The 14,725-nt window shown below is 38.1% G+C and overlaps 1 protein-coding gene across 1 annotated transcript in view; it reads right to left on the reverse strand.

The window, feature by feature from the left end:
• Window positions 1-6,939: 6,939 nt before the first annotated feature.
• ptpn12.S (protein tyrosine phosphatase non-receptor type 12 S homeolog) overlaps window positions 6,940-14,725 on the reverse strand; it is a 54,180-nt gene continuing 46,394 nt past the window's right edge. Inside the window, exons 13-14 of the mRNA NM_001091372.1 lie at window positions 12,480-13,387; window positions 6,940-7,800 (exon numbers count right to left, since the gene is read on the reverse strand). Coding sequence (NP_001084841.1) covers window positions 7,742-7,800; window positions 12,480-13,387 — 967 coding nt within the window. The 3' untranslated portion in view covers window positions 6,940-7,741. The remainder of the gene's footprint in view (window positions 7,801-12,479; window positions 13,388-14,725) is intronic.

Below are 14,725 nucleotides of genomic sequence, written 5' to 3' on the forward strand. Positions count from 1 at the left end.
TTTTTGGGAAAGAACTGCAGGTCGAAAACGGTGGAAGTTCAAAACGTGTAACATTAACGAGTGTCATTCTTTATAGTGTTTTTCTGCCCATTTACGGTAGTGCGCTGCTACCTTGGGCATTAGGGAAAGGGCTGCATTTGAGAAAGCGCCTGTTGGAGCACTTTACGACAACGAATTGTCATTCATGTGGTGGATTAGCATTGCCTAGAACTGAATGTCTATGAAGCATGGGGCATTTGCGTGTATGATTATTAGCTTTCAAGTGTGCGCATCGCTTTCCATTAATGTCGTGTAACCACCTGTTTCTGAACTCAATGCTTATGTTACTTGCCGTTCAGCTGCATCTGGAGAGTCAGTTATAGGGCAGTATATGTGAGCAGCAGAATGCTGGGCATTTTTTCCATATAAGATTTGTGTAATAAAGTTGCTTGCTCTGTACTGTTGTGCTTCTGTTTGAAGAAGACATTTTGTGTAAAAAATAAGAATGTACCAGTGCATTATACTCGTTTAGATATAGAAGAATTATGCTTAAAAAAGTAGTGTTTCAGTATGATTTATTGATATGTCAGCAAAAACCCTAATAATCCCTCCCTTCTGTTTCACTTCCTGCTCCCTGAATTCCCAGACTGTACAGGGGAGCCGGCTGCTCTCAGCTCACTGCACTGTACGACAGGAACCAATCAGCAGCTAGCAGGACCTGATAGGGAACTGAAGCCTGTCACAGGGACCAGTGAACATCTATAGGGAGCTCTAATAAAGGGGCTATTTTTAAAGATTATATACATTTTTAGCACCATGTAAAAGCAACATCATATATTACTCACAATTGCCTACAAAATTAAGTTTTTTTTCATTTATCCTATATGTCTCTAATTACTTTTGTCGTGCTGCTTATGTGCTCATAACTGTCAATGTGTAGCACTGCTGCCTTATTCCATCCAGGGCGACGAGCATGAACCTGGATTTCTATGGGTTTCTTTCCTGCACTCTAGAAACTTATGGGCAGGATTATTGTCTCCTGATGAAACTGATTTTGATGATAAAGGCAGAGATTCAATATCTCCATTATATGGACATTTGTATTCAGCCTGGTCAGTAAACCTTTGTTGTGAATATTGTAAAGGTGGTCTACATATTTGAATGGACAGTAATAACTGAAAAATTCACAAAAAAGTGGTTCCATCTGCCTTTAGATTTAGGACACATTTTTGTCATGAGTGTTTACAAAAGGTATAAAACTTCCAGATATATATTTTTTCTTGGCTAAACCTTCTGTGACTGTTACAATGCTTTGATTGCTAACTCCCAGTTCAAAACTTATAACATTCAAACAGAAAAATGATTACAGTAAGAACTCGCACTCCAGTATAATTCACTTTAAATTCTCATGACTGTTCATTACAAGCTTAATTATATGGCATGGCAGTGCTAAGATAAAAAAGATGAGTATTCTTAAAACATAATAATCATTGTATCGAAGTATGGATTGTGCCATAAAATTGCTAATGCATCCACATGATCAGTTATTGTTTTTTTTCCTGCCACTTGCCTCTTAAATTCTGTATCATATTGTCAAATTGAATATAGTTTCATACCTCCCAACTATCCAGTTTTTAGAGGGACAGTCCCTCATTTATACTGAAAAGTCCCGTGCACCGAAAAGCCAGAAAAAGAAACAATGTTTCTAACTTAATTGGCTTTTGGCAGAGAGCTCAGAACAGCCACAGTAGGAGATAAGATACTTTTGTAACAATTCAAATGTATCTAGATAAGCAAATAAGTAATTGTAACAATATAAGATAACATGTCCCTTAGAAAAAGTTAAATGCACAGCTTAAAGGAGAATTCAACCCCTTCGGCGCTATAATCCCTCCCCTGTGCTTCAAGTGAGCCTACTATGGTAGTTTCTAGGACCACCGCTGAGTTATACGTTCTAGGGACCATCCACCAATGAGCATAAACCAACTGAGCAGCAAGAACATATAATTTGAGGTTAGGTAGGGCTAGTCCCCCTTCAGAAGTATATTGCAGTATATTGTTGTTCAGGGGTGGATGGTTTCCTTCTGGATCAAAACTTCCCAGAGGTACTGCCATTGAACCATGTCAAAGGCTCTTGCCATGTCCAGCAACACCACAATTCTATGCCCTGAGTTATGCTGAATAGATAAATTGGTAGACAGATGTCTGTGGCCTTAGAGGGCATGAACCTTGTCTGATCTTGGTGAATTCGCTCTGATACCAGGGTTTCAAGTCTGCTAGCTAGAATTTTAGTAAAATTTTGAGAGTTTAGTAGGGAGATAGGTCGGTATGAATCCACCAGTGTATTAAGCCTGCCAGTCCCATTGAACAGCTCCTGCCAATCTAGGGGCTAGAAAATCGACATATTTCTTGTACCATTCTTTGGGAATCCCATCGGGTCAGGGTGTCTTGCCCGAGGGAAATACGTTGATTTCCTCTTTAACTTATTTAGCTGTGATATCATTATCCAACACTGGTGCCAAGTCATGAGGCACTTCTGGGAAGTCAATATCATTTAAATAATGGGGTATTATGATAACTATGTATAAATATATAAGGGGATCATATAATAATTTCTCTAATGCTTTATTTACCTGTAGGTCTTCCCAGCTGACACAAGATCACCCATTCCGATTAGAAGAAAAGAGGTTCCACCTAAATATTCGGAAGGAGTTTTTTTACAGTGAGAGCTGTGAAGATGTGGAATTCTGTCCCTGAATCAGTTGTACAGGCTGATACATTAGATAGCTTTAGCAAGTGCGGGAATACAGGGTTATGGAAGATAGCTCATAGTACAAGTTGATCCAGGGATTAGTACGATCTTGGACCATCTTGGAGTCAGGAAGGAAATTTTCCCCCTCTGAAGATATTGGAGTGGCTTCAAATCCAGCTTTTTTGCTTTCCTCTGGATCAACTGGCAGGCAGGTTAAAATAGCGTTTAAAGATCGAACTTGATGGATGTGTGTCTTTTTTCAACCTAACTTACTATGTAAATACCTGTATATCCCTGAACAACCACAAGGTGGCATGTGAATTTAAAATTAAAAGACGAGTAAAACAAGCTTATTTTCTACCTTCTATAGTTATTTAAGACCATTCTCAAATTATACTAGGTTTTTTGTAAAGTTCTGAAAAGAATTGACCAACCTTTTTAATACTGAGCTGAGAGATTCCCACTAACTTTGAATTCGGGCAATTTATAGACTCTCATGAAAAGAAAATGCTGCGGCACCGTAATACTAAAAATCAACTACAAGGCTATTGGGGCGCTAGATAGATCTGGGCCTGTTGCAGCCGCAGGACTGAAATATCTCCATCACGGTATGGGCCATTCCTTTGCTTAATAAAGGCTATTTATTTGGATTGTGCATTGAAGTGTTGGTACCTTTAAAAGCGCATTTCCATTTTTCAACCCAGAAATATGGCTCTTTTAGTGCAGAGAGCGAAATTGAAGTGAAACTTTGTGGATCCGCCATTGCCCCCCCCCCTCCAGTGCTGAAAAGGTGAGTGCTGGGGAGAGGGGGTATAAGCAAAGCAGTCTCAGAACAGCAGTGGAGCCAAGATCACCCCAGTATGTGCATAGTTTTGTTTAGTATCACATTATTATAGAAATCCTTGTTTATACATTGCTTGTTGCACCTTGGTACCAAGACCTCAGTATTTAGTGAGTCTTTTGCTCCATAATTGATCCTTGACACAAAATTGCATCATGTGGGCACTCGGTTATGTGTAAGAGTTCACACTTCCTAGCAAGTGGAAGTACAAGGTTTTATAGACATCTGGAAAGTTAAAAAAAAATACCACCATTTGAGAGCAGAAATTGTGGACGTTTGCTTTAATAAATATACAAATGCAGTTTGCATGTATAAAAATTAGAAGTGCAGCCTCACAACACGAATAAATTCATACTTCTGTAAACTGGCTCAATATAAATATATATAATTTTTTCATTAATATTATTATCCTTATTTGGAGTATCCCTTTAATTAATTAAAGCTTCCTCATTTAGGTCAAACATTATGACTTTCTAAAGAAAAGTCATGGCTACAAACTATGAGACAGGCATACTAACATGAGTTCAAGATTTTACCAGTACCTTTAGAATATTTTTGGGGCCACAGCAGCCCAACAATACAACTGCATAAGGAGGCCACTAGGCAGTCAGGTTGATGTGAGCCTCCACAAAGAATAAATGGCAGAAAGCCAACTCCCACTGTTCCACTGCAGAGTGACTACAGGTGCAATATGTGGAATGGGAGGTTTCCATTTACAAGGACAGTGTATCCTCCTTGTTCACCCTAGGTTTAATGACTATGGATTGTGTCAAACCTACTTTTTGCCTATTGTGTTAATTAAGGAAATCTATAGTTATGGTATTTATTAAGCCAAACATGGAAATTGAAGCTACTCCATGTTTGAATTTTCTTGTGTGAGGCAGATAATTAAATTACCATTATACAACACCCTGTTGTGACTGTTTTGTTAGTCCATTGTGCAGGGGATTTTCTGTGCACTGGTGATCTAATTATCTACCTCACAAGGACCAAACATGCTGTTGCGTTGATTTCCCTGTGTAGATCAAGAAATAACAAAAACACAAAGCGTGTTCTGTGATTAAAACAATACGCAAAAAGTATGATCAGCACAAGACCTATTCATTGACTAATGTTGACAAAGCAAGGTATACTGCCCCTTTAAAGGAGAACTAAACCCTAGAAATGAATGGCTAAATATGTCATTTTATATACTGAACTTATTGCACCAGCCTAAAATTTCAGCTTCTCAATAGCAGCAATAATCCAGGACTTCAAACTTGTCACAGGGGGTCACCATCTTGGAAAGTGTCTGTGACACTCACATGCTCAGTGGGCTCTGAGCAGCTGTTGAGAAACTTAGTTTAGGGGTTGTCACAAATTATCAAGCAGAAAATGAGGTTCACCTGTTATATAAGCGGATGTTACAAAGCTGATTTTTAAATTCTGATGCTAGTTGCATTGGGTTCTGTGCTGCCATGTAGTAATTATCTGTATTAACTAATAATCAGCCTTATATTGTGAGATTTATATTCTTTGTGTACTGTATATTGTGAGTGGGTCCCTAAGCTCAGTAAGTGACATCAGCACAGAGAATGTGCAGTGAATCAGCAGAAAGGAAGATGGGGAGCTACTGGGGCTTCTTTGGAGATAGATCTTTACTGCTAAAGGGCCGTGGTTGCCTTGGACTGGTACAGAAACCCAAAACATAATGTACAACATTTCTAGCCTAGTTCTTATTTAATATATAACCTTCCATTAACATCAAAGGGAAATCGCTGATAACAGCATTGCTGTTGCATTTGGGACAGATTATCAGATCATTAAAAACACAAAAAGGCTGTTTTTTGTTGTGCTAATTTTGCTACTGTACCATAGCCACTGAAATTCTCAATAAATTGAATGGAAAGAAATTCATGATTATTCTCAAGAGTTTTCCTAGGAAACTCTGATTCAACACAACATTTGATACTGGTTTAACTCATTTTATGTATTGTTCTTTTAAACATAATGGGGCCCATTTGTAAACACTTGGCAAAATTTGCCCCGGGCAGTAACCCATTGCAACCAATCAAATGCTTGCATTCAATGTTCAACAAACAGCAGACTAAAAAAAGCCAGTCACTATGGGCTACTGCCCATTTTCAAATTTGCCCAGTGTGTATAAATGAGCCCTACTGATTTTATTTTGGGTAAAGCTACCCATAGACGCAAAGATTTTTATTGCCGAACAACGGATTTTACCAAAGTCTGACCAATCCTTCGAAATTATCGTGAAGTTAGAGGGATTCGAACGAACGTAAATCTTACGATTTTTCGGCCGACATCTGTCAGGAAATTGATCAGCCAGGTTAAAAAATCTTTATCGGTCCCAGTGCAATGTATCTATGTTTGCAGGGCCAAGCAGGCAGCTCCCCTTTGTTTTCCTGGCAAATTGGTCTTTTTAGTTGATGGACAATTCGTACAATAGTTTCGAGATAATCGTGGTTTTGCGATGATGATCGGATCTTTTAAAAATCTTTACATCTATGGCCAGCTTTAGTGTAAAGTACCAGAAGTATAAGCAGACCTGCTGTGCAAAGAACAATTCCCCTACTGTTCTGTGCATTGAGATTCTAACTCGCTATTATTCTAAACGAAGGAGCAATAAACACTGAAATACAAATATGTTCCAACTTTCAACAAGCTGCATTTGATTTTTGTTGACAAAATAAAAACCTGAGCACCATTACTTTGCCTACGGCAGGCTACCAGTGTTTTGTACAAAGGAATGATTGTGTGACTTTTATAAATGAGACAAAGGAAGGGGATCCCTGCATGCAAGTATTAGAGAGTCTCTGTTTAATGTTGTTATTCCATTCCTTCAGCAACCAAGTGGTTGGGGGGGGGGGGTGTGTGTGTTCCTCTTACACTTTGTTGCTAAATCAGCTTGATAAGTTAGTTGAATAACAAATGAAATGGTTATCCTTACAATGATGTCACGCTTCAGAGTGAGGCTGTATACTGATTGGTTAATTGATATGTTTTTACCTATTTATAGAGATTTTAAATGTAGATCTAGGTCTTGATAAAGGTCCAAGCAGGGGGACCGAAAAGTTGACCTATTTCTTTTAAATGTTGGAATAATTAAAGAAGATTTTATTTAAATCCCAGTGTGCATTCCTATATTCAAACAATTCTATACAACTGGCGAGGAATAGCACCTGGGTCTGATGGATATTCGCATGGGAGTGCTTAAACCTAAGGAATTTGTGTGTGTGTGTATATATATATATATATATATCTATATATATATCTATATATATATAGATATATATATCTGAGGGCCGATGCATTTAAAGGTTCCCTTTAGAGGCTGCAGACTTTATAAAAACAAAGACAAAATGGATTCTTAACCAGGAGATTGTGTATAATATAAAAATAACTTTTAGCATACAATTTACAAAGTGTATTACAATCGTGTCGGTTATAACCTGCACTGATGAATTCAGTTGTCCAGCTCGGACAATTTAAAAAAACAAAATAATATCATGGCCAATAATTTACATTCTGGATAAAGAACAGATTAAGACAATGCCGAGATTTCTTACATGTTCTGTGAATAGTTTATGACTGACATGGGGTTGCATATACACCTGCTTGCCTTGTACAAATACAAAAGGATGGGTACATAGTAATCAAAAAATAGCAAAAAGAGTAGTCTGGAAACTATCATGAAAGTCTGACTATATTAACAAATCTACAAGCAGCTTGTGTAACAGGGTTAAGAGACATTAAGGCAATAATACTTTATGTTACAAAATCGTATATAATACTTTTTCATTTTAACCTAAGTGTTATATAAGGCAGGTATCTGCTCCCAGCATATAAAGTTGTTTGCATTTGATACTAGATTCCCCCATATTAAATAATAACAACAGATATGGAATTGTACAGTAGAACCATCAGGTATGTTAATGTCAACTGAATGAACAGGATAGTTATGGAATACTTTGCTGTGAGAGTGGCACGTTTATTGTCTGTGCTACAGCAATGTCTCTTCAGTGTATTGTTACTAGTTTCTCCACCAGCAAAGAGGGTTGTATATCTGCAGGTTCATCCAGTGTCCACTTTAAGGGTGGGATCAGTCTGTGTCCTACATGGACATTTCTAGGAACAGCAAGTCTTGGAGTCACAAATCAATACCTCCGTCATGTCATTTGTGAAGGGACATCTTGAAATGCTCTAGAATTATCACTGACATTGGAGCCTGCAGAGAAAGGGGGAATGATGATTAAAATTCTTTTTTCCGCCAAAGTGCATAATGGTGGCCTTAACTATTTTAAACACCACTGCTTAACTTACAATTAGGGTTACAAACACATGTAAATAATACAGAAATAGACATTATTCACATTTATAGTCAAACGTGGACACTAGCATTCTAGTACAAACTCTCAAGCCATTTAAATACTGAAGAGAAGACCAGCGTGTAAAGTCTCTGAGTACAAGGAGGAAGAAGTCCACCAAGTCATTCAGGGTCGCCAGAAATGAAAGGGAACCTCCAGAAAAGGTATGGGACCTGTTATCCAGAATGCTCGGGACCTGGGGTTTTCCGGATAATGGGTCTCTCTGTAATTTGGATCGTCATACCTTAAGTCTACTAGAAAATCATGTTAACCTTAAATAAACCCAATAGGCTGGTTCTGCTTCCAATAAGGATTAATTATATCTTAGTTTGGATCAAGTACAAGCTACTGTTTTACTATTACAGAGAGAAATTATTTTTTAAAATCTTTATTATTTGGATAGAACGGAGTCTATGGGAGATGGCCCTTCTGTAATTTGGAGCATTCTGGACAATGGGTTTCCAGATAATGGATCCCATACCTGTGCCGTTTTATTAATACAGACAAAAAGAAATCACATTTTAAAATGTGAATTATTTACTTAAAATTGAGTCTATGGAAGATGACCTCTCCTTATCTTTCTGAATAACAAGTTTTTGGATAATGGATCTCATCTCTCTAATAGTATTTAATTTTTTTGTATAACACCAGAACTTTGAGCAGCATTGAGGGTAAGTCGGCTATTAGGCCTGCTGTACTTAGGTCATCTTTCATGTTAACCACAAGATCATGAATGATTTGACTACTCGTGTACAATACTCCATTGGGTTCCACCCCTGGGAACTCATATTCAAATATAGGAACATAGGGAATTAGGAGGAGCATACTTCACTGGCTGAAATACACTGCTGGGGAGAAGACACCATATGTGTGATATGAGCCAATGGGCACACAAGACAAGGAGGAACAGAAGAATGTATTCTTCACATTCTAGATCACAAGGACCCTCTTTACCTCTTGTATTGGTTATTTGTTCTCTTTGTATGTTTTCCTGAATGTTTAATGTATACAACCATTGAATGTACAGTGCTGTGTAATATGTTGTGGTTTATATATCTGTGGCAATAATAATAATTCTACCCGATGGGGATGCCAGTTGATTTTTCACATCAGTGGAATTAAAAAAGCAGGGTCTGTGACATGGGCTCACCATGCTGATCTTGTGTAATGTCTGCAAAATTGTACAGGAAACAAGCCATTGGTTAGTGTGAGAATACACAGCGACAAAGTAACTATAGTTTTATCCACATACTGCATTCATGTATGAGAAAGAGTGCACAACATGAGCTACATTTCCTCTGTTGAATGGATCTATTATCAGGAATGCTTGGGAAAAGGAAATAAAGTAGTGCCCCGATTTCATTTTTTCCAGGGGAGTAAAAACTGCATAAATTCCAGGAAAATGTAAAATCGGGGGGAAATAATTGCAGTGTGGGACTGAGATAAAACAGAATCAATTCAAGGAAAATGTAAACAAAAAGGCATAAAAATAGTGGTTCTACCACAATTTGATTTTTTTTTAAAAATAACAATAGATTTGTTTAATATGGACTCCACGGGAGACATATATTACATAATTTGACGCTTTCTGGATATATATTCCTATAACTACATTAACATAGTAATTAATACAGAATAAGCTGCCCGACAGCCAAGGCTAACTGTACCTTTAGAATGTTCTGATGAGATCATCAAGGTCGCCAAACGAGTGGATCTTTCCCCAATATGCCCATCAAAGGCAGGGCGATATCAGGTTAATCCAAATGATTGGCCCTAGGGCTGGATGATCAGATTACAACGAAGAGAATGGGCACCGACGGGATAAAGACTAAATCAACTAGCTGATGCGGTCCTTGATCGCCAGTAAAATCAAACCTCCCTGATCGATATCTTGGCAAGATATTGATCTGGGAGACCGGTTGGAAGCCTCCATACACTGGCAGATAAGCTGCCAAATCCGTCTAAAGGACCGATAATTCACACATTTTGCTGAAAGTGACTTTTTGTTGGCCAATATAGTGGAATGCTTTGTTCATTTTATAAAGGAGTAACTTTCAAATAGTTCACATCTTGCCTGATATTTCTAGAAGGAAACAAACATCATTGCCTTCATTTAAAGCTGACATGTTATGTGGTTCTAGAAAGAGCTAAAACTGTATTTCAGTTGCAGGGAGCTACTAAACTGGCTTCAACTGTGGGACATTCCTAAATGCAGCAAGTTCCCTCACCCCCAACTTGCCTGACAATCCTTCACAGACTGGGAGGAAGATGGGGCCAGTCCTTTCTGCACGTACATTCCTGCAAGTCAATCCCAGCCCCTGCCTGCTCTCACATGCCACAGTTCTACAGAATGTCATGATCTGATAATGCCACTACTCAACTGAACTGTATTAGACTGCTGGGCTAATACTGTATCTACCCCACAGCAATCTAGGAGTCTTGGCTATCCCTCGCACATCAGACAAATTATGTGACACACTGCTAACAAGCATTCACTTTGAACACTCAACTGAACAACATTTATGAAATAGCAGAAGAGGCTGCAAAATATATATATCTATATATCTATATATATATATATATATATATATTGCAGCCACTTCTGCTATTTCATAAATGTTCAGTTGAGTGTATGTATGTATGTATGTGTATGTATATATATATATATATATATATATATATATATATATATATATATATATATATATATATATATATATATATATTGTATATAGGCTTTGCATATTTTCCATTTGCCATAAACAATGATACTGAAGTAGGCCTATGATCGTATTACCACCATTTATGGAAGCAGAGAAGGGCCTGTGATACTGCTGGTGGGAACACAGACTGTAGTTTTCATTTTCAAAGACAAGAGTGTGAAGACACTTCCTTACCCTCCACCAGCACAGCATTATCACTAAATATTGGGCTTACAGTGATCTTTAGAATAACTACTGGTATGCAGCTACTTGCCACTCAGATAAATGGGAAACACTCTTCAGACACTGGAAACTGGCACTGACAGGAGGGAATTGTTGGTTATAGGCAAAGTGAACAATTTCAAGTGATGGCGCCAGTGGCTGCCATAGATAAAGCACTTTACATGTCATTGTCCTCTGTGATGCTGGGTTACACATATGCTAGAGCAGGGATCCCCAACCAGTAGCTTGTGAGCAACACATTGCTCCCCCTTGGATGTTGCTCTCAGTGGCCTCCAAGCAGGTGATTATTTTTGAATTTCAGGCTTGGAGAACAGTTTTGGTTGCATAAAAACCAGGTGTACTGCCAGAGGCTCCTGTAGGCTGCGAGTCCACACAGGGGCTACCAACAGCAACCACAGCCCTTATTTGCACCACCCAGGAACATTTTTGATGCTTGTGTTGCTCCCCAACTCTTTTTACATCTGAATGTTGCTCACGGGTGGAAAAATTTTGGGGACCCCTGCGCTAGAGTAGTGTTTATGTTTGGACTCCATATGAGTAATATACCACTATGGATGTTGGTGGCCCAAGACTTGAATCCTTCTAAGCAATGCATTACAATTGCTATTATTTAGGTTACAGTTATGCATTTGAACATGTTATACTGTATGCATATTTATACATCCCACATCCACAACACTACTTTGCCAAGCAATTATTGGCCTTATTGGCATGGCAGGTCCCAGAATCACTCTAGTTTAGTCTGGTCACTCAAGTTTTTGGTCCATCTACCTTACAAAACATGGGGGGGTGCAGTAGGACAATTATATGAAGGGTTTCGATAATGTCACAACTGAATGTAAAGAACAACTGAATACAACAAATTCTTTGTTCACAGATGATTGCTGGAAACTTTAAATTCAACTAACTATATTTTGGGTCGTCCATTTGACTTCCCATAGATTTATGTCTTATATCTGATATTAACTCCTTTAAAGAAAATAAAGTAGACTTGTGTTTACCTACGGTTGTTAAGACCCTTATTCTTCTCAAACTACAAAACATTTTCTGTCTTGCGATTCTGATGGGATTATGCTTGAAAGCATAGAACGTTTTGATAGGTTGTAAAATAGAATGAACCAATGGGAATTCTTCAGCTCCCCAGTTCAGTCTATAATACCATGTTCAATTCAGCTTCGCTATTTTTAAATAACTAATACTTAACAGGGCCCTCCACTGAAACCCTATTTTTTTTCATAGTAAATGAAATGTAAATTCTAAGAATCTTTGCAAAATACATTCATTAAACATTTCCAGTGGTTTTAAAGTAATTTGTAATTGCTATTCATAAACAGTGTCCCTGCAATCCTGCCTCTGAAACAATGCTGCAAGCCAAATGATAACTAGATCTGATGGAGAATCAACTCCTGTTACCTTGTTTTAAGATTCTGACCCAGGGAACAATAAATTATAAAAACAGCTTTCAATAATAGTTATATTTACAAATAATTTGCAAATATTCTTCTTATAAAATTAAAAATATAAGTGGTAAAGAGAAAAACATTTGTACACAGAGATCACTGCTGCAGAGTGAAGAGTAGCACGATTTTACTTACTTTTTTCAGCTTTGGGGTGTTTTGGGCTCGGCGAGTCATGTCTAGCAATTGACATAGGTAATACTTTCCTAGTTGATGGGTTTTCAACTGCCGAAGCAGCAGATACAGTGGCACTTGCGGTTGATATGTTCAACAAACTCTTTGTCATCGATCCATAACAATTTCCCTCTTCTATATCAGAGTCATCAGAGTGCAGAGGGTTAGTAAAGGACAGTGGGGCTTTAAGTGAAAGAGTACTCCGATCATCAGCCTGATTTTGGGTTGGACAGGACAGGACAGTGCTAGTACTTCCAGAATAACAAGGGCACAAAGCTAAAGGGTTTTCAGCAGTGGAAGACACATTTTTACACATCCCAGAAGACACTGAAAGTCCTTTTTCCAGTGGCAAATGGTCTGGTCTTGAGGGCGGATCAGAGTCTCTTTGATGTGAAACCCCTTGGAACTGTTTTGATGGCTTGGAACTTGTACAATCAGTGCAGATGTTTGAAGGCAAGCCCACTACAGACTCCAAAGAGCCAGATGCTGGAATTTTTGAAGACTGATCAATTGCATAGGAGGAAGCAGATTTCATTTTTATGCCAAATCCTCTTTGCAAACCTGCACTCGCCTCAAAACTTTTAGGGCTCTCTTGGAGAGGGACTTTCTTTATTTCAAAACTAAGTTTGCGCTCAAGTTTCTGCTCATTCTTCCCTATCAGTTCTCCAGATTTGCTATAATTTTCATTCAGATCTGTTGGATTATTCAGTGACTGCATGTGTAGAACTGGTTTTGGATGATAGCGATCAATGTCTTGCCATACAGTGGTGACCGTTGGGTAGGCAGATGGTGGTGATGGAGTCAAAATGGGAGGTACAGGATGGGATTCAGGGGGCTGCAGGATTTCTTCCTTCACATCTTCTACGAGGCAACTGAAATACATGTATACCACAGATTACAATTTTATTTAATACAGTCATGTCATACAATATTTTTTCATGATGAATATACTACTACCATTTACCAGTCATGATGTTTGAAAGGGCATCTTAGGCACTTTAACTCATTTGGAAAATTTGCGGTGTTGGTAAACAATCCTAATACTAATGTAACTGGGGTGAAAAGGCCAATGGATGACACATGATAGCCAATGTAGTAGTGTATCACTAGTACCAGTACTTAGTCTTTTATGTTAGAGTAACATATCTCTTTGGCACTTGAGACTTTTTTGCTACAGCCAACATGTTTGTAATGGGGTGGTACACCTTTAAGTAGGTTATACAATAGACTATTTTAAGTACATTTTCCGTTTTTATAGTTCTTGAATTATTTGTCATCCTGTTTTCCAGCTTTCAGATAGGACCCCAGCAGCCAAAAAGCTATTGCTCTGTAAGGCTTCAGCTGTCTTTGCTTCTAGTCAGGCCCATACCTATTCACTTTCCATTCTCTCATTTAAATCATTGCCTGATTTGCCTGAGAGCTCCTGAAATCCCAAACTGAAGAGCTGCTGAACAAAAAAAAAAAAACTGTCATTCAAAATTCACAAACACTACAAAATGAAAACCAGCTGCAAATTGTCTCAGAATATCACTTTCTATATCAAACCAAAATATAATTTAAAGGTGAACGACTGCTTTAAAGGAACAGTTCAGTGTAAAAATAACTGGATGTCTAACATAATAGCCAGAACACTACTTCCTGTTTTGCAGCTCTCTTGGTTTCCACTGATTGGTTACCAGGCAGTAACCAATTAATCATTGACTTGAGGGGAGCACATGGGTCATAACTGTTTGCTTTTGAATCTGATGCTGCATGCTGAGGATCAATTGCAAACAGTTATGTCCCCTCTTAAAGTCACTGACTAACTCAGAGTTAGAGAGCAGAAAAGCAGGAACAAAGTGTTCTGGCTATTATTTTAGACATCAGTCACTCCAGCCTTTATAGATTACATTTTTAGCTAACTAACTATATTGTAAATAATTTTTATTTTACATGAGCAATCTATTTACCCAGTTTTTATTTCTATACTGAACTGTTCCTTTAAAACGAATATTTGCAATACCAATTTTAAGGGTCACAATGAACCTTTTAGGTTATCTAGTTAAGTTAGAACCACAATTTGGTGTGAAATGCAAGCAACCTCATCCTTTCTCTTGTGGCTAGTATCACATGGTGCTTATCCTCCCCTGTGTACAAACACAGGCAAGAATCAGTCAATCTACTGGCCTCCACTCGCTCCTGTGTCAACATTCACTGTGTCGACCTATACA

Source organism: Xenopus laevis, chromosome 3S (genome assembly GCF_017654675.1).
Source record: "Xenopus laevis strain J_2021 chromosome 3S, Xenopus_laevis_v10.1, whole genome shotgun sequence".
NCBI lineage: Eukaryota > Metazoa > Chordata > Amphibia > Anura > Pipidae > Xenopus > Xenopus laevis.